The sequence below is a fragment of the Prionailurus bengalensis genome, chromosome X (assembly GCF_016509475.1).
Source record: "Prionailurus bengalensis isolate Pbe53 chromosome X, Fcat_Pben_1.1_paternal_pri, whole genome shotgun sequence".
Lineage (NCBI taxonomy): Eukaryota > Metazoa > Chordata > Mammalia > Carnivora > Felidae > Prionailurus > Prionailurus bengalensis.
Genome location: NC_057361.1, coordinates 27677459 through 27696662, shown reverse-complemented (window position 1 = coordinate 27696662; position 19204 = coordinate 27677459). Strand labels below are relative to the sequence as shown.

The 19204-nt window shown below is 37.9% G+C and overlaps 1 protein-coding gene across 8 annotated transcripts in view; it reads left to right on the top strand.

Annotated features, from left to right (window-relative positions):
- The window catches only part of DMD (dystrophin), a 2018590-nt gene that overhangs the window by 1240864 nt on the left and 758522 nt on the right, over nucleotides 1-19204 (top strand). For all 8 annotated transcript variants that reach the window (XM_043570319.1, XM_043570321.1, XM_043570317.1 and 5 more), the window contains one exon: nucleotides 718-867. In XM_043570319.1, the coding sequence (XP_043426254.1) occupies nucleotides 718-867 (150 nt within the window). The remainder of the gene's footprint in view (nucleotides 1-717; nucleotides 868-19204) is intronic.

The following is a 19204-nucleotide window of genomic DNA, read 5'->3' as shown; positions in this document are numbered from 1 at the left end:
TTGTAAGTCTTGGGAAAGGGCATTTATAATGTGATGCTGAATGAATAAAAGAAATTCAGGAATGTGGAGGAGTTACAAATAAGGGTTCTTGAATGAAATTGCCCAAGTTTGAACCACAGCTCTGTTGCTCGCTGCTTTTGTGTCCTTGGAGCTGGTATTTAACCTCTTTGTTGGGATTTAAGGTCTCTGTCTCAGTCTTCTTCCGTATAAGATGAAGATAATAGGGTCTACCTCATAGAATTGTATTATCTCAGTTAACTTTTATAATATGTGAAGAGGTCAACACAGTGTCTTGTACCGAGTATGTTCTCAGTATTAGTTATCTCTCGGTATGATAATGCATTTTCTTAATCAGTAGTAAATTATAGCATGGAGGCTTAGTACCTGAGAGGATGATGAATTTACCCAGATTGTTCTATTTCTGATTGCGATGTGTTATTTTGGAGCTCATCCTGCCATGTAACACCTTGTTTTTCTTGAAAAGAATCTTTGAGGGGTAAGATATGCTGGTCCTTTCTAGGATAGGCCTCTCTCCTTGGGAGTGAGTGCTTTGGTCCGTCAGTTCTGTACTCTTTAGAAAGTGGTTTGTATTTGAGGTACTGGTTGGCCTTCAGTCAAGTTGCTTCATTTTGAGAGACTAATCAGTAGAGACAAAGACAAGATAGTTGGAATTGTGCTGTAATTCATTTTAAATGTTGTCGCATTTGTCTGTTTCAGTTACTGGCGGAAGAGTTGCCCCTGCGCCAGGGGATTCTAAAACAATTAAATGAAACCGGAGGAACAGTGCTTGTCAGTGCTCCCATAAGCCCAGAAGAGCAAGATAAACTTGAAAATAAGCTCAAGCAGACAAATCTTCAGTGGATAAAGGTTAGACATTAACCATCTCTTCTGTCACATGTGTTAAATGTTGCAAGTGTTTATATTTGTTTTGGTTCATGGGTGTTTTATTGCTGGGTGTGGGGGGGCGGGCGGTGAGTGGTGGGGGCCCGGTAGGTGGATTGTTGTTTTTCCAACCTGACCGTCTGGTTTGGCCATATGATTCATTATAGTTGGAAAGAATGGTGATGGTGGATGTCAATATATTCATGACCAAACGCCAAAATATTACTTTGAGTTGTTACTTTGCGTGAGCCACTCTAAGGAACGAGACTGGAAAAGGGATGAAGTAGTTCAGCGTTCGGGTGCATATTGATGGTCTTTAAGCAAGTTGGAGGTGGCCCACTTCAACAAAGATTATGAATCACAATTACTTATCCTTACTTCTGGTGCAGACTTAATAGTGCACACTACCCTTCTCCCAAAGGTGTTCCATGTATTTGTTTCTTTGTTCATTCAGTTCCTTAGGTTTGCTTAGTCACCTAACTCGCGAGTCTTTGGCTCTCTACCTTGGATACTTTATAACTTTAATATTTTTAAATACTTATCGTATTAATGCATACATATTCTTTAAAATCAGTGGCGCGTATGAATTTATCACGCAAAGCAACATCGACCTATCAAAGGCAATTCTTTTCCCTTCGTACTGCTGTGAACATCTGTATGGATCTGCTTCTGCGTTCTCTTTTCTTTTCCTTGTGACTGTGTCTGTCCCTCCACCAATACCGTCCTGGCTCAATAACAATCTTCTTCAGCTTTACTGGGACGTAATTCGCATGCCATACAATACATCCGTTTTAAAAGTATATTTCAATGATTTTGGTGTCTTTATGTTTTGTAATTGTGGGAAAATACATATAACATAAATTTGTCATTTTCATGATTTTTACGTGTGCGATTCAGTGTCATTTATTACATTCACACTGTGCAACCATTACCATCATCTATTTCCAAAGCTTTTTCATTGCCCCAAACAAAAATTCTGTAAACATTAAGCAGTAACCCCACAACCAGCTACCCACCCACACAAAATGACCTCTAATCTACTTTGTGTCTCTATGAATTTGCCTGTTCTAGATAGATTTTAAAAGTAAACTGATACTTTATCTGTCCCTTTGTGTGTAAATTATTCCACTTAGCATGTTTTCAAGGTTCATTCATGTCGTAGCAGGTATCATAATTTTATTCCTTTTTATTTTTTTTTTAATTTCTTTTAACACTTCTTTATTTTTGAGAGACAGAGAGAGACAGAGCATGAACGGGGGAGGGGCAGAAAGAGGGGAACAAAGAAGCCAAAGCAGGCTCCAGGATCTGAGCTGCCAGCGCAGAGTCCGATGCGGGGCTCACACCCATGAACCATGAGATCATGACCTCAGGTGAAGTCGGAAGCTTAACCAAATGAGCCACCCAGGCACCCCTCCTTTTTATTTTTTTAATGTTTATTTATTTATTTTGAGAGAGAGAATACGAGCAGGGGAGGGGCAGAAAGAGAGGGAGGGAGGGAAAGAGAGAGTGAGGGAGGGGAAGAGAGAGAGAGAGAGAGAGTGAGAGAGAGAGAGAGAGAGAGAATGAATGATTGAATCCCAAGTAGGCTCTGCACTGCTAGCAAAGAGCCCAATGCAGAGCTTGAACTCCCCAACCGTGAGATCATGACCCGGGCCGAAATCAAGTGTTGGACGTTTAACCGACTGGTGCCCCTATTCCTTTTTATAACTGAATGCACTTCATGGTCTGCATACATGCAATTGTTTTGTTTAAGATTTGAGGGCCTGTCTGATCATCTAACACCTCCAATTTTGTTCTTTTTAGTCCACATTATCTTTGCTATTTTTGGCTCATTGATATACCCAAGTACATTTAGAATCAGTTTATCAATTTTTACTGATGCTTGACAGGATAGTGATGGAATTATGTTGAATTTGTAGATCAGTTAACATTTTTACAATATGGAGTCATCTGATCTGTGAAAATGATATATCCCTTCATTTATTTAGGTCTTCTTGAATGCTTTTTTCCAATCATATCTTTCCATGTTCAGTGCAGAAGACCTGCACATGTTTTATTAGGCTTCGTCCCCAATATTTGACATTTTGATCCTATTATACATGGAATTTCATTTTGAATTTTATTTTCTCTTTGGTGTTGGTTTATAAAAATATAATAGATTTTTGTATATTATGCACATATTCATTGCCCTTGCTAAATTCACTTATTAATATTCATAGTTTTCAGCATCTTTTGCATTTTTTATGTGCACAGTTGTGCCATCAAATAGAGGTAGTTTCCCTATTTTCAATCCTTAGGATTTTATTTTTTTATTTTTTTATTTTTTTATTTTTTGCACAGACTAGGCCCTCCAATACAATGTTTACTGGAAGTGGCAATTACGGGAAACGTTGGCTCATTCCCTGTGTCAGGTGGAAAGCTCTCAATAACTTAGCATTAAATAATGTACTTGTTGTAGGACATTTTATAGGTTCGTTTAATCAAATTAAAGAATATCTCCTTATTCCCAATTCATGTTTTTATTGTGAACAGGTATTGAATATATTCAGATGATTTTTCTGTATCTATTGAGCATATGATTTTTTCTTTGTGTGAGTGCGGCAAACTACAGCCATTGGTTCTGGAATGTGAAACTACTCTGGAATCCCTGAAAGAAATCATATTGGTCATGAGGTCTTGTACTACTTACAGATGGTTGGAGTCATTTTCTAATATGTCGTTTGGGATTTTTATATTGTTCACGACAGAAAATGGTCTGTATTTTTTTTTATAATATTCTTCTCAAGTGTGGATAGCAATGTTAGGCTTGTCATAAAAATTACTGGCGAAGTGGTCTCTCTTTTTTTTCTGGAAGAAATTGTTGAAGATTGGTATTATTTCCAAGGTGTTTCAGAGAATTCAATTGTAAAGCCATCTGATGATGAAGCTTTTGTGTGTGTGTGTGTATGGGAAAGTTTCTGATGATTGGTTCAATTTCTTTAATAGATACAGGGATGGATAGATTTTTTCTTTGTGGGTGTGTGTGTGTGTGTGTTCAGTCTTTTATAAGTTGTGTATTTCAAGGATTTTGTCTATTTCCATGTCCTTTTCTCTTTTTGAGGTTGTGGACTTTATTCATGCAGCCAGTGGTCTTTTATATATTTATATAAACCTATTTATTATATATTTGTATGATATTTATTATATAAATATATTTATATTCATATTTATGAAGAAGAATGAGAAAATCGCCTGTTTTTACTCTGTGTGCTAAGGAAGAGAACTGACTGTCTTGCTAAAAGATATTCAAGTTCTGTACTGCAGTGGGCTTTATGGTGAGGTACGTACAACACCTGCCGAGATTCAGCCCAGGTACCAAGTTTAATTTCTTTAGATAAGAATCACACACTTCTTATTTATCTTGATTCATATTTATTTTTGCTTGTAAGTAAATGTTAAGGACAGGCCATTCATTGTGTGGTAGTTTCGAGCTAGGGGCGAATTTCCACCTACAGACTTTAGTACCGCAAGTTTAACCCACCTCTTAGCCCCACCCATCATGGTATCTTTCATCCGGTTGCCCAATTCTGCCAAGGTCAGATCCCCCCGTACCTAGGGCTACTTCTCCTTTATATGTCTTCATGTATGCCCTACTCATATATGCTTTAGACCTTCCGAAAATGTTTTAAAACCTCACATCCATTTTTGACAACAGTTCTAGTGCTTTACTGAGCATATTTAATACCTGTTAACTTTGTTCTATCCAAAATGTAAAGCAAACTGTAATCCTTTGAACCAGGGGCCAAGAAGATACTGGTGGACTATAATTTTCACATAATATAAAATGCCTTATTTCAAAGATGACACAAATTGCTTTTTAAGTATTAGGTATGGAAAAGTTATACTGAGAAAAGTTTATGTAGATGATGGGAAAAGAAAAAAACAAGAGACTTCACTAGGCAGGGAAGGGGGTGTCCAACATGGTAGCATAGGAAGACCCTGAACTCACCTCCTCCCACGGACAGAGTGAAGATACAGCTACATATGAAATAGTTCCCCCTGAAAAACAGCTGCAAACTAGCTGAGCAGTTCCTCCATGACCAAGGATAAAAGTGCCACATCAAAACAGATAGGACAGGCAGAGACACTGTCTCTCCAGAAACCTCACCGCTGGCAGGGCAACCCATAATCAGCATGGATTTCACGAAACAGCAACTTCTACCTGAGCAGCAAGGAGTTCATGTTCCACAGCAGCCACCCCAACTCATGGGACCTGCGCTGCAGAGATGAGCCCCCAAAACATCTAGCCTTGCAAACCATTGGGTCTTACCTCCAGAAGATACCCAAAGTGCTGTAGGGAACTGAGATACTGCTCTTAAAGGGCTTACACACAGACTCCCTTGCCCCCAGGCTCAGGACAATGGTAGCAGTTTGGAAAATGCCTAGACTGTTGATGAAGGAGACCCATTTGCTAATCATCAAGAGTGAGGTAGGGGGGCAGGAATCTGCTGGGAACCTCTCCCAGATGGAAATGCTGGTCAGTGCCACTTTTGCGCTCTCCACAGGCAGGCTTGCATAGTTCTTGAAATCTCTGGCTTCCCTGCCAAAGCCATGGGCAACACGTGTTTCCTGCACTCTTCCACTGCCTTGCCAAAGCCAACAGATGTGCCCACCCAATTCCTGAGCTCTCCAGCTGCCTTGCTGAAGTCAGGAGGTGCACACAGGCCACGTGGGGCACTCTCCTTGACTGCCTAACTTTGGTGGCCAGAAAGCCCTGCATTCCTGAGTCCCATGGGACTGTAACGATGAGGGAAATAGTTTTGGGCAGGCTTTCACACCCAGGGCACAGTATAGACAGCAGACTGAAATATACCGGAGTTTTTCTGTCAAAAGAAGCCTATTTTCCTGGAGGTTCAGCCTGAGGGGCAGGTTTCAAGTTTGTCACAGACATAGAAACTATGGATGTGCTCTCAGGGAAGGTAGGTCGGGGGACACTATCTGTATTCTTTCTCTTGACCTCACTCTACTTCACTACTACCAAACAGAAATAACCTCGTATACTCAACTGTTGCTACTTTTTGTAATGGTCACCCGGGGGACACTTCTGGATCTCCTGGTCTGGATGATACCAGGGTTCATGATTGTGGCCCCACAGGACTGTATATATTTGCATTTTTAAAAGCTGCAGCCTGAGCATCTGGATCCAAATCAGCCTAAAACTCAGAGCTGACGGAGATCCCCTCCCTTGGGAACACTCATAGGTCTTGGTACATCCTCAATGACTGAAACCTATCAAGAAGAAATCAGCCTGCTTAGACGATTGCAGAGATTCAAGAAACAAACAAGAGCTAGGGCAAAGTTGAACGACAAGTTTCATCTCCTACACAAGGCTATTCCTTCAAGGCCGAGAGAGGTAGCTGTTTCTCCTAATACATAGAAACAAACATAAAGAGTCATGTAACATGAGGGAATAGAGGAATACATTCCAAAGGAAAGAGCAGGATAAAACTTCAGAAAGAAAAAAAAAAAAACTTAATGAAATGGAATTAAATAAATTACCTGTTAAAGAGATTAAAGGAACCGTGATAAATTTGTTCACAAAACTTGGGAGAAGAATGGATGAACATTGTGAGAACTTCAACAAAGAGATAAAAGATATCAGGAAGTACAAAACGGAGGCTTCAGGGTTGAAGGATACAAAAACAGAACTGAAAACATACTAGAGACATTCAGTAGCAGACAAGACAAAACAGAAGAAAGAATTCGTGGGCTAGAGTACGGTGCCCTAGAACTCACCCACATATAACAGCATATAGAAAAAATAATTTTAAAAAGTCAGTATAACTTAAGACCCCTTGGGACAATATCAAGTGGAATGGCATTCACATTATAGAGGTTTAGCAGAAGAGAGAAAGGGGCAGAAAACTTATTTTAAGAAATAATGGCAGAAAACTTCTCTAACCTGGTGAAGGAAATAAACGTTCAGATCCAGGAATCCTAGAGAGTTACAAATAAAACGAACTAAAAGATTTTCACAATAAGACACATGGTAGTGAAAATGTCAAAAGTAAAGATAAAGACAGAATCGTAAAAGTAACGAGAAAAAAATGCATTATATACAAGGGAACTCCCATAAGAATCCCAGCAAATTTTTTTTAATTTTTTTTGATGTTTTTTTTTTAATTTATTTTTGAGACAGAGAGGGTGACAGAGCATGAGCAGGGGAGGGGCAGAGAGAGAGGGAGACACAGAATCTGAAGCAGGCTCCAGGCTCTGAGCTGTCAGCCCAGAGCCCGATGCGGGGCTCGAACTCACAGACTATGAGATCATGACCTGAGCTGAAGTCAGACTCTTAACTGACTGAGCCACCCAGGCACCCCAGAATCTCAGCAGATTTTTAAGCAGAAAGTTTGCAGGCCAGAAGAGAGAGGCATGATATATTCAAAATTCTGAGAGGAAAAAACTTCCAACCAAGAATACTCTATCTGGCAAGGTTATCATGCAGAATTGGAGGAGAAATCAAGAGTTTTCCAGATAAGCAGAAGCTAAAGACATTCATCACCATTAAACTGGCCTTGAAAGAAAAGTTCCAGGGAGTTCTATAAGCTGAAAAGAAAGGGCACTAATTAGTAACAAGAAAACATGAAAGTATAAATCTCACTAGTACTGGTAAATATGTAGAAAAGATAGTAGGTTAACCACTCACAAAGTTAGTGTGATGGTGGTGTGCCTGGGTGGCTCAGTTGGTTAAGTGTCTGACTTTGGCTCAGGTCATGATCTCAGTTTATGAGTTCAAGCCCTGCCTCAGGCTCTATGCTGACAGCGCAGAGCCTGCTTGGGATTCTCTCCCTCTGTCCCTCTCCCACTCATTCTCACTTCCCCTCTCTCTCAAAAATAAAATAAACATTTAACAAAAGCTAGCTAAAGGTTAAAAGACAAAAGCAGTAAAAAACAATAAAACTACGATAATTATTTAAAGGATATATTTCTTAACGTTTATTTATTATTGAGAGACAGAGAGAGACAGAGTATGAGTAGGGGAGGGGCAGAAGGAGAGGAAGACACAGAATCCGAAGCAGGCTCCAGGCTCTGAGCTGTCAGCACAGAGCCCAACGTGGGGCTCGAACTCACAAACTGCAAAATCATGACCTGGGCTGAAATTGGACACTTAACCTACTGAGCCACCCAGATGCCCCTAAAGAATATATAAAATAAAAAGAATGTAAATTGTGACAACAAAAGTATAAAAAGGGAGTGGGTTTGGAAAAGAAAAATTTTAGAATGCATTCAAATTTGAGTTGCTATCAACTTAAAATAGACTGTTAGATATATAGGATGCTGTGAGAGCTTCGTGTAACCCTAAAGCAAAAACCTGTAGCAGGTATGCAAAAGATAATGGGAAAAGAATCTAAACATTACACTAAAGAAAGTCATCAAACCACCAGGGAATAGAGTAAGAAAGGAACAGAGAACTACAAAACAATTGGAAAACAATTAACAGAATGACAATAATAAGTACATACTTACCAATAATTACTTTAAGTGTAAATGTATTAAATGTTTCAATCAAAAGACATGGAGTAACTGAATAGATAAAAAAAAAAAAGACCCATATATATGCTGTCTAAAAGAGATACACCTCAGATATAAGAATACACTGAGACTGAAAGTGAAGGGATGGAAATCAGTATTTTATGCTAATGGAAATCAAAAGAAAGCAGACGTACCTACCTAATCAGGCCAAAAAAAAAAAAAGACTTTAAAACAAAAACTGTAAAAAAAGACATATAAGGGCATTAAGTAGTGGTGAGGGGAGTCAGTCCGACAAGAGGATATAATATGTGCAAATATTTATGCACCCAACATACTTAGCACCCGAGTATACAGAGCAGACCTTAACAGACCTAAAGGAAGTAAGAAATAGACAGCCATACAAAATACAGTAACAGCAGGGGACTGTAATACCCTACTTATATCAATGAACAGATAATTCAGACAGAAAATCAGCAAGGAAACATTGGCCTTAACACATCAGACTGATGGACTTATTAGAGAAATACAAAATATTCCACCCAAAAGCAGAATACATATCTTCTCAAAAGCACATTGGACATTCTCCAGAGGAGAGCATATGTTAAGTGCTTAAGTTAGTCAAGTGTCAATAAATTTAAGAAGACTGAAATCATATCAAGCGTATTTTCCAACCACAATGGTATAAAACTAGAAAGCAATTACAAGAGGAAAAAAATGGAAAATTCACAAATATGTGGTGATTAGACAATACTCCACAACCAATGAATCAGTGAAGAAATAAAAGGGGAAATGAAAAAAAAAATACTTGAGACAAATGAAAATGGGAATATAACAATACAAAATCTATGAGATATAGCAAAAGCAGGTCTAAGAGGGATGTTCATAGTGATAGAAGTTTACCTCATCCAAACTGATTTTATGAGGCCATCATGAGTCTGATAACAAAACCAGACAAGAATACCACAGATAAAAAGGAAGAAAGGAAAGAAGGAAAAGAAATTGTAGGCCAATATTCCTTTTTTTTTTTTTTAATTTTTTCTTCAACGTTCATTTATTTTTGGGACAGAGAGAGACAGAGCATGAACGGGGGAGGGGCAGAGAGAGAGGGAGACACAGAATCGGAAACAGGCTCCAGGCTCTGAGCCATCAGCCCAGAGCCCGACGCAGGGCTCGAACTCACGGACCGCGAGATCGTGACCTGGCTGAAGTCGGACGCTTAACCGACTGCGCCACCCAGGCGCCCCTGTAGGCCAATATTCCTGATGAACATACATGCAAAAATCCCCAACAAAATAGTAGCAAGCCTGATTAAACAATACATTAAAAGGATCATACACCATGCTCAAGTGGAATTTGTTCCGGGGATGCAAGAATGGTTCTGCATCCACAAATCAATCAATGTGATATGCCACATTAGCAAAATGAATGATACAAAATACATAGTCATCACAATAGATGGAGAAAAAACACTTGGCAAAATTCAATATCCATTTATGATCAAAAATTCCCAATAAAGTGGGTATAGATGGAACATACCTCAACATAATAAAAGCCATATATCAAGCCCAAAGTTAACATCATACTCAATGGTAAAATGCTGAGAGCTTTTTCTCTAAGATCGGGAAGAAGGCAAGGATCCCCACTCATGCTACTTTTATGCGACATAGTATTGGAAGTCTGAGCCACAGCAGTTAGGCAGGAAAAAGAAGTAAAAGTCATCCAAAATGGAAGGGAAGAAGTAAAAATGTCACTAGTTTTGGACAACATGATTTTATACAGAATTTATATTTATTTTCTCTGTAGACTTTATATAGAAAACTCTCAAGACTACTGTAAAACTGTTAGAACTAAGAAACAAATTTAATAAACTTACAGAGTACAAAATCAATATATAAAAATCTGTTGCATTTATATATACTAACAATGAACTATCAGAGAATTTTAAAAACAGTCTCATTTATAATTTCATCCAAAGAATGAGATACCTAGAAATAAATTTAACCAAGGCAGTGAAAGATCTGTACTCTGAAAACTATAAAATATTGATGAAAGAAACTGAAGAAGACACAAATAAATGGAAAGCTATTCCATGCTCAAGGATTGGAAAAATTAATTTTGTTAAAATATACTACCCAAAACAAAGTACAGATTCATTAAAATCCATATCAAAATTCCAATGCCATTTTTCACCAAAATATCACAGGCCAAAAAACTTGTATGAAACCACAAAAGAACTCCAGTAGCCAGAACAATCTTGAGAAAGAAAAATAAAACCAGAGACATCATGCTCTCTGATTTCAAACGATATATTACAAAGCTATATTAATCAAAATACTGTGGTATTGGCGTGAAAATAGATGAATGGAACAGAATAGAGATCCCAGAAATAAAGCCTCGTATACATTGTCAGTTTGCAACAAAGGAGGCAAGAACATGCAAAGGGGAAAGGGCAGTCTCTGCACTAAGTGGTGTTAGGAAAACTGGAGATCCACATGCAAAGAATGAGCCTGGACCACTACCTTACAAGATACACAAAAATGTACTCAAAATGGATTGAAAACTTGAACATGGGGCTTGAAATGATACAACTTCTAGAAGAAAACAGAAGTGTGACGTTACTTAACAATGGTCTTGGTGATGATTTTTTAGATGTAACCACAAAAACATAGGCAACAAAAGTAAAAATAAACAAATGGGACTACATCAAACTTAAAAGCTTCTGCACAGCAAAGGCAACCACCAACAAAAGGAAAAGGAATGGGAGAAAATATTTGCAATTCATGTATTCAATGAGAGATCAATAGCCAAAATAAATAAAGATCTCCTACAACTCCATAGCAAGAAAACTAACAATCCAATTAAAAAATGACAAAGGACTTGAACATGTTTCTAAAGAAGACTTACAGATGGCCAACAGGCACATGAAAAATGCTCAACATCACTAATCATCAGGTAAATTAAAAGCAAAACCACAATGAGATACCACCTGACACATGTTAGAATGGATATTACCAAAAGGACAAGAAATAACAAGTGTTGGCGAGGATGTGGAGAAAAGGGAACCCTCATGCACTGTTAAGAATGTGAATTGGGGCATCCACTATGGAAAATACTATGGAAGTTCCTTAGAAATGTTTTCTTAAAAAAGTGCTATCTGATCCAGCAATTCTACTTCTGGGTATTTATCTGAGAAAAATGAAAACACTAAATCAAAAATAAATATGCACCCTTATGTTTATTGCAGCATTATTTACTGTAGTCAAGATAGGGAAACAACCTGGGGCACCAGGATCACTCTGTTGGTTAAGTGGCCAACTCTTGATTTCATCTCAGGTCATGCTCTTTCATTTCCTGAGATCAAGCCACATTGAGCTCTGTGCTGACAGTGGGAGCCTGCTTGGGATTCTCCCTCCCTCCCTCCCTCCCTCCCTCCCTCCCTCCCCTCCTCCTCCTCCTCTTCTCTCACTCTCAAAAATAAATAAATAAACATTCTTTTAAAAACATATGGAAACAACCCAACTGGACATCAATGGATGAATGGTTAAAGATGTGGCGCACATATGTGTACAATGAAATGCTACTGACCCACTAAAAAAGAATGAAAGTTTGCCATTTGTGACAACATGGGTGGACCTTGAAGGAATTGTGCTAAGTGAAACAAGACCGAGAAAGACAAATACTGTATGATTTCACTTGTATGTGGCATCTGAAAAATAAAACTGACAAAACAAAGCCCATGGGAAGAGAACAAGGAAGAGTGATGCCCCAAAAGTTTCCTTATCTCAGTGCATCTTGGTCTCACAAAAGGAACACAAACATTGGAATTGTAGAAAATGTAAAGAGAATGATTTAAAACTATGAAACGCACAATGGCAGCTTTACGGAACATGGGTCAAGGTTTTATCTGTTCTGCAGCAGAATAAAAAGTCAAAAAAAGTTTTTTATGCTACACAATTGAAACTAACACTGTGAATACTGGTTTGTATAGAATTGTATTAATATACCGTAATATCTGGGTCCCGTTCCAAAATGGTAATTTTAGTGCTATGCTGTTGTCACCAGATGTCATAAAATTTGGAATCTTATTCGTTAGTCACAGTAAAAATGATTTCATTGTGTCTTCTCAGTCCCTATGCTACCCTACCCTTCTTGGTTTAAATTAGGAATAGAAAACAATGAGTTTTTTTAAAAAGTAAAGAAAGAAGTCACAGTTATCAAAAGACCTGATCATCATTAAACCTCAAATTCTCAGTCTAAAGAGAAGAAATGATGATGACCCCTTTCCCCTTTATTCTCTAGCCCCCTCCTCCACCCAAGCGCTGTAATGGGTGGTGTAATTGTAAGTAGTAAGTCAGGGTTGCTGGGATACAAATATGCCAATTTCTTAATATATGAATTCTCCAAAGATGTCAGGTCACAATCCCTAGTGGCAGATGCCTTTCTCCCCATTAACTGTAATATGCTGTCCTGCATATTAGCCAATTTAACAATTACTTTGGGACCTTTGTGTTTCATTAGTGAATAGAGAAAAAAGCGACTGGAGGTAATACAGCTATTCCTTTAAGGGAGTGTTGGACCCGGTAATGGGTTCATTGCAAAACTGCGTTAACTTGTCTTGACCTGGATAGCTTCTCTTTATAGCAGAGATGGGAAATGTTTCTCTAAAGCTGAATACAAGCCTTGGTTTAAATGTATGGTTACCTCCACCTAAGGATCATGAAATGAAATCCTTGTTCTTATCTATTACATATCTTGACATTTACAGTCTTTAATAATAATACCTTTAAGGTCCGCAAAATGGGAATGTTACTAAAGCTAGCTTCTGTGTATTTTTCTGAGTGTCTCACTCTGTAATCTTCATACACATGTCTGACTCTGTATAGTTTTTAATATTTATCACTCTTCATATTTCTTTCTATGTTCTCTGAACCTGTGTGTGTGTGTGTGTGTGTGTGTGTGTGTGTGTGTGTAAGGAATTCTCCCTTCCTACTGCTTGCCATCACTATCACTCTCTTCCTATTTCTCTGTTACGTGTGTCTTTGACTATGAATTGACATCTTTCTATGTTTCTCATTGATCTCCTTTTCTGCATGTATATATGTCATTTTTGCTCTGCCCAGGTTAGTGTATGTGACATGTTATTTCCTGCTTTCTCTCTTTCTCTGATTCTTCACCTTCTAATCCCTTTCATCTTTGGTCTTTGTCACGTTGTGCCTGCTTTCTTTATTCTTCATTACTAGTTTTACTCGTTACGTGTAGGTCTTTTTTCAACTACCTGTTATTTAGAACTAAAACATGAATGGATCAGTATTATTTTTGAATTGTATTGTATTCTTCCTATACTTAAAGGTGAAATACACTTGATCTTAGCCAAAAGGTCAAGAAACGATTACTTAAAGGTGAAATAAAGTGGAATATTTCTTTTGTAGACTCATAGGGATTGTTCAGAGGGAAGAGTCTTAATGAAACTAAATTACTCTCAAATCTTCTCGACTAGAACACTGAATCCTCGAAAGGTTGTGTGACTTATTTGACAACACATTGTTTTCTATTTAAATATAAAAGTTTTAAATATAAAAGCTATTTTTTTTAGCTTTTTAATGAAACTCGTGATTTTTCTGTAGTTAAAATGCTATAAACAAGAAAAAAAATGTGGTTTCCCATTTTTCCCTTTGCTCCTGTAAAGGAAGAAACTGAGACTTCATTTTATTTAAGCAAACTGTATGAGAGTTTTCGCTTTGCTTCTTGCCCATTGTGGAAAACTAGATGCTACGTTTTCAAATTATTTTTCACCACCTTCTTTACCGTGGAACATTTGTGATTAGGTAATACAAGAAAACATATTCACGCTGTTTCAGAATTAGTTACATGTCTTAGTTATCTGATGTTAAGTAACTTTACAGATAGTGAAGTTAATTACAATAAATCTATATTCATTTTGTTGAATACATTTAAAAGTTTGCATCCTGTTTTGCCGCTTATTTGTAAATAGTCAATTACTACTTTAATTTGTTAACACCTAGATATTATAAAACAGTGCATACAAAAACTAAAACATTTTACAAGCACAAATGAGAACTTTTGCTGGAAAATGAATTTCAGTTAAGTGCATTAAGATGCACTTAAAAAAAAATGTGATCCACTTTACCTAGAAAAATTAGATTTAAAAATATATCTAGCAAAGCTTTAATAGAGGAATAATGTTGTGATACTGATAATAGTATAGGAGTTATTTTTATACCAAATCACAAAAATAAATAGTTTGAATGTAAAAATGGAGCGAAACTGGCAGGCCATCTTCTGCAATATACAAATGACTTTATTGAAATTTCCAGAGATATAGCTCATTTTATATTAACTTCTAACCATGTTATTTTTAAGTATTCATCTGAGGAGTAAACAGCTTAAATCTGTTCTTTTCATTTGTGTCAAGTACATAGATGCTTCATCTTTTTCCAGATATGTTTACTATGTAATGCTAGTCATTATTAGTCGTTACTATGAATATAGATAGTAAAACAGAATAAGTTAAATCAAGCTAAACCTTGGCTTTTTAAAGAAAAATGTTTAATGTTTATTTTTGAGAGAGAGATAGAGCGTGAGTAGGGGGCGTGCGGAGAGAGAGAGGGAGACACAGAATGCGAAGCAGGCTCCATGCTCCGTGCTGTCAGCACAGAGCCCGATGCGGGGCTTGAACCCACGAACTGTGAGATCATGACCTGAGCTAAAGTCAGACACTTAACCGAATGAGCCACCCAGGTGCCCCTAAAGCTTGGCTTTTTCACTCCTTGCTCAAAAATGGACATTTGTTCCAATTGATTACTTTCCCATCAAAGACTGGTTAATAGATTGTTCTAATTGTTACCAATCATTCCTGCCTTGAATGTGAACTACATTTTTTAACCAAAGAAAAGAATCTTTACAAGGAATAGAAGAAAAACATGTTTGCCTATTCATTATTATATTATGACCCATAGCCTGGTATTTCTTAGAAATCCATCATCTTGGAAATTTCCATTATGTAGTTAATAATTACATCATAACATTTACTTATGAAATCATTCAACAAACATCTAATGAGTGACCACTATGTGCCACATGTCTTTCTAAGCATATCATAATCACTTCTCACCCTTACTTTATTTAAAGAGCATTCAGATTGCATAGAGCTTGGCATTACAGCTATTTATATCTCTTCTAATTAATAGTTGCTAGTTTGATGCTGAGAGTTAAGTAGGGAGAATAGTAGTTAAAAGTTTCTAACATAAGCATCTGTGACTTTGCCTCCTATGATTTCACGTTGAGATGGGGATTCTTACCAGGTTGTATGTCATGAGTACATCTCAGTTTGCTCTGACAAGTCCTGGTTTTGCCTGTTATCACATCATAATTTTTAGTAGCTCCCTCTTGGACTTAGATGAGTATTCTACTTTATTAAAAGGATGTGTATATATGTATGTATATTTGTGTATATGCATATGTGTGGGTATATACATGGTTTTTAACTTTCCAAATTACTGAAATATCAGAGAATGCCAGGAATGTCAATCAGATATCTTACAAACAAGTAAAAAGTACACAGGAGTTGCGAGGAGGCACTTTATCTCATTGATCAGTAGTGAGGTTTACGGACTATGGATTCTATCCATTGCTAGCTATGCCATCTTTTATTTGCCCTGTCCATACTCCAGTAATAATATCCTAAAATTCAGGTTATGGTAGAACATACTGTATAGGTTGTGGTGAAAATTTAATGAGATAGCGCCCAAGAAATGTGTAACCGTGTCTGGCACATACATTGTAATTGGTCAAAAATAAGAGTTTTAAAATTTTTTTTTTCAACTTTTTTTTATTTATTTTTTTTTTGGGGGACAGAGAGAGACAGAGCATGAACGGGGGAGGGGCAGAGAGAGAGGGAAACACAGAATCGGAAACAGGCTCCAGGCTCTGAGCCGTCAGCCCAGAGCCCGACGCGGGGCTCGAACCCACGGACCGCGAGATCGTGACTTGGCTGAAGTCGGACGCTCAACCGACTGGGCCACCCAGGCGCCCCAAAAATAAGAGTTTTAATGTAAAACTAGGGATGGTGTTAAACCACAAAAACACAAAGACCCAGCCCAAAGCTCATATGGAGCCACCTTTTTTATTGTAGCAGGAGTTCTTTTTTTCCTTTTTTTTTTATTATTATGTATTTCTTTTTTAATGCTTATTTATTTATTTAGAGAGAGAGAGAGTACAGGCTTGCACGCAAGTTGGGGAGGAGTAGTGAGAGAGAGGGAGAGAGAGAATCCCAAGCCGACTCCGCACTGTGAGTGTGAAGCCTGAGGTGGGGCTCAATCCCAGGAACTGGGAGACCATGACTTGAGCAGAGATCACGAGTCAGATGCCCAACTGACTGAGCCACTCAGGTGCCCCATATTAGAGTAAGAGGTCTTAACATGAGATCTACCCTCTTAACAAATTTCCAAGAGCACAATACAGTGTTGGTAACTACAGGCATCCTACCACATAGGAGATGCCCAGAAGTTTGTTACCTTGCATGGCTGAGACTCTGTCCCCATTGCACAGCTCCCATTTTTCTCTCCTCATTGCCTTAATAACCACGATTCTATTCTCTGTTTCTAGGAGTTTGATTATTTTCGATACCCTCACTAAGCACAATCATGTAGTATTTGCCCTTCTGTGACTGGCTGTTTTCAGTTAGCATTACGTCCTCCAGGTACATCCATCTTCTTACATATGACAGGATTTTCTTCTCTTTTAAGGCTGAATAATATTCACCATCTTAATCAAGCAGTTATAAATATGACTTTTGTGGAGAATACTGCGATGATTTCCACCATGATCGATTCAAGAGCTGAAAGACAGAAGAGTTAGAGCCACCAGGGTCACCAAATACTTCATGGAAAGCAGAGAGGGCCTTCAATCAGCACTCTCCCATTTCACTGACCTCATGATTCATATTAGCTATAACCAGCCAAACTTTCAGATAAAATTATTGGAAACTGGTGGATTTTTCTCTTAACATTGGCTTTGCAGTCCAAGTAGTCAACCATTGGTTTCACACACTAACATTTTCCCGTTTGAGGTACGAGGATAATTTAAGACGACGTATTTAACCCTGAACATCTTTGATCTTGGGGATCAGTCAGCTTTGCCGACTGTAACCCAGAAACCCAGACAGAGCCTCACCGAACCTCCACTCTGCTTCCCCATGCCCTTCTCCTCCTTCCGTTCTTGATGTTGATTTCCCCCATTTTGGTGGAGTGATGAGAAACCATTTGTAGAAACTGTCATTGGAGCCATGTAATGTTCTATTAGGAGGCCTCACTGTAATACTAGATAATTTGTTCATTTCGATGCAATGCTATTTTTAAAAATACGAACAAACACAAATCCAGCATGCAACAGCTCATTTCCATATTAAAACTGTATTTTCGGCTATATACATCCCGATAGTGTGCAGCCAGTATGAAAATTTGTCATTTCAATATGCTGGGGACCAGACTTTATTAAAAAGGTAAACTAATTTCGGATTAAAAACAGATGTGACTATTCTTGGCAAACTTTGTGTCCTGTTCACAATGAATGTAAAATGAAGAGAAGTACAATGAGGCCAGAAGGAGAAAAATTTCGTCACTCTGACCTTCAGTGTAACTTTTTTGAAGGAAGTCCTTTATGAGCACAAAGACGTTTGCCCTATAGCAATGAATTTTAGAAGGGAGAAGAAATGACATAACAAAAAAGAGATTCTTTGCTACTGTGAAAGCTTGTTCCTTTTGTTTCTGTAGTGCCTTTGCTTTGGAATGACTGGGTTATATAGTGTCGATCCTGAGACTTTTAGAGGCCTTGCTTTTCTTTCTAAAAATATAGTAATCTTGAAATGGCGTTAAATGGAGGCTTTTGTATACCACCTCCTTAAGCTGATGTCGAATAACAAATGAAGATTAAATCAGTATTTAAGAGCACATATTGTAAATTCTAAGCCAGTTTCCTTTATTACTTAGCGTGCAAAGCCAGTAAGTCATGCAAAAAAATAAAATAGAGTGCTATTTGTATAAAAGATCAGAATCATACCAGAAGTGAACTTTCCTGTCAAGTCTTTACACTTATACCACAAGACGTATGAGTGTATATATACCTAAAAGAGTTTAATATTAAATCCTGGCTACTATATACATGTCAGCTGACCCCCTAGTGCTTCAAACTCTAGAAAAAGGGACACTGAAGGTTGGGCTGGTTGATATATTCCATTTTTGTCATAGACCACCTGCCAGGGCTTATAACCAATCTGTAATGTGTTTCATACCTTTTATTGTGTGGAAAATGGATTGATAGATTAGGTCTGGGGCCAGCGAACCATGGAACCCTAGGTTTGCAGGGAAGAGTTTATCACCCTTTGATGTTATTTCTGTCTCGTGTCAGCTGAGAAGGATGAGCTAGATTAACAGAGGGTAAGCTGGATGCCAAAATCAGCATTCCCCTCGTTTATTCCCCTTACAGTTCAAGACAAGGCCACCGTATGGGTTATGAAGGACTGATAAGGACCTGACGGACAAACTTTGTTTTGCTGCCTTTTAATTTACTTACTGATGTTAGAACAAATTAGAAGACGTCGAAGAGACCATTTCATTGTTTGTCGCTGGAGAAAATCAATCTGTTTTGCTCTAGAAGTGAAAGTATCTGAACCAAATGGTACAGTTATAATTTGTGAACATTTTCAGTTATCACTGGGAAAAGTATGAGTCCATCGTTGGCATGGTTGGCCAAGTGTGGAGGAAAAGAGATGGACCAGGAAATGGGCCAGAAA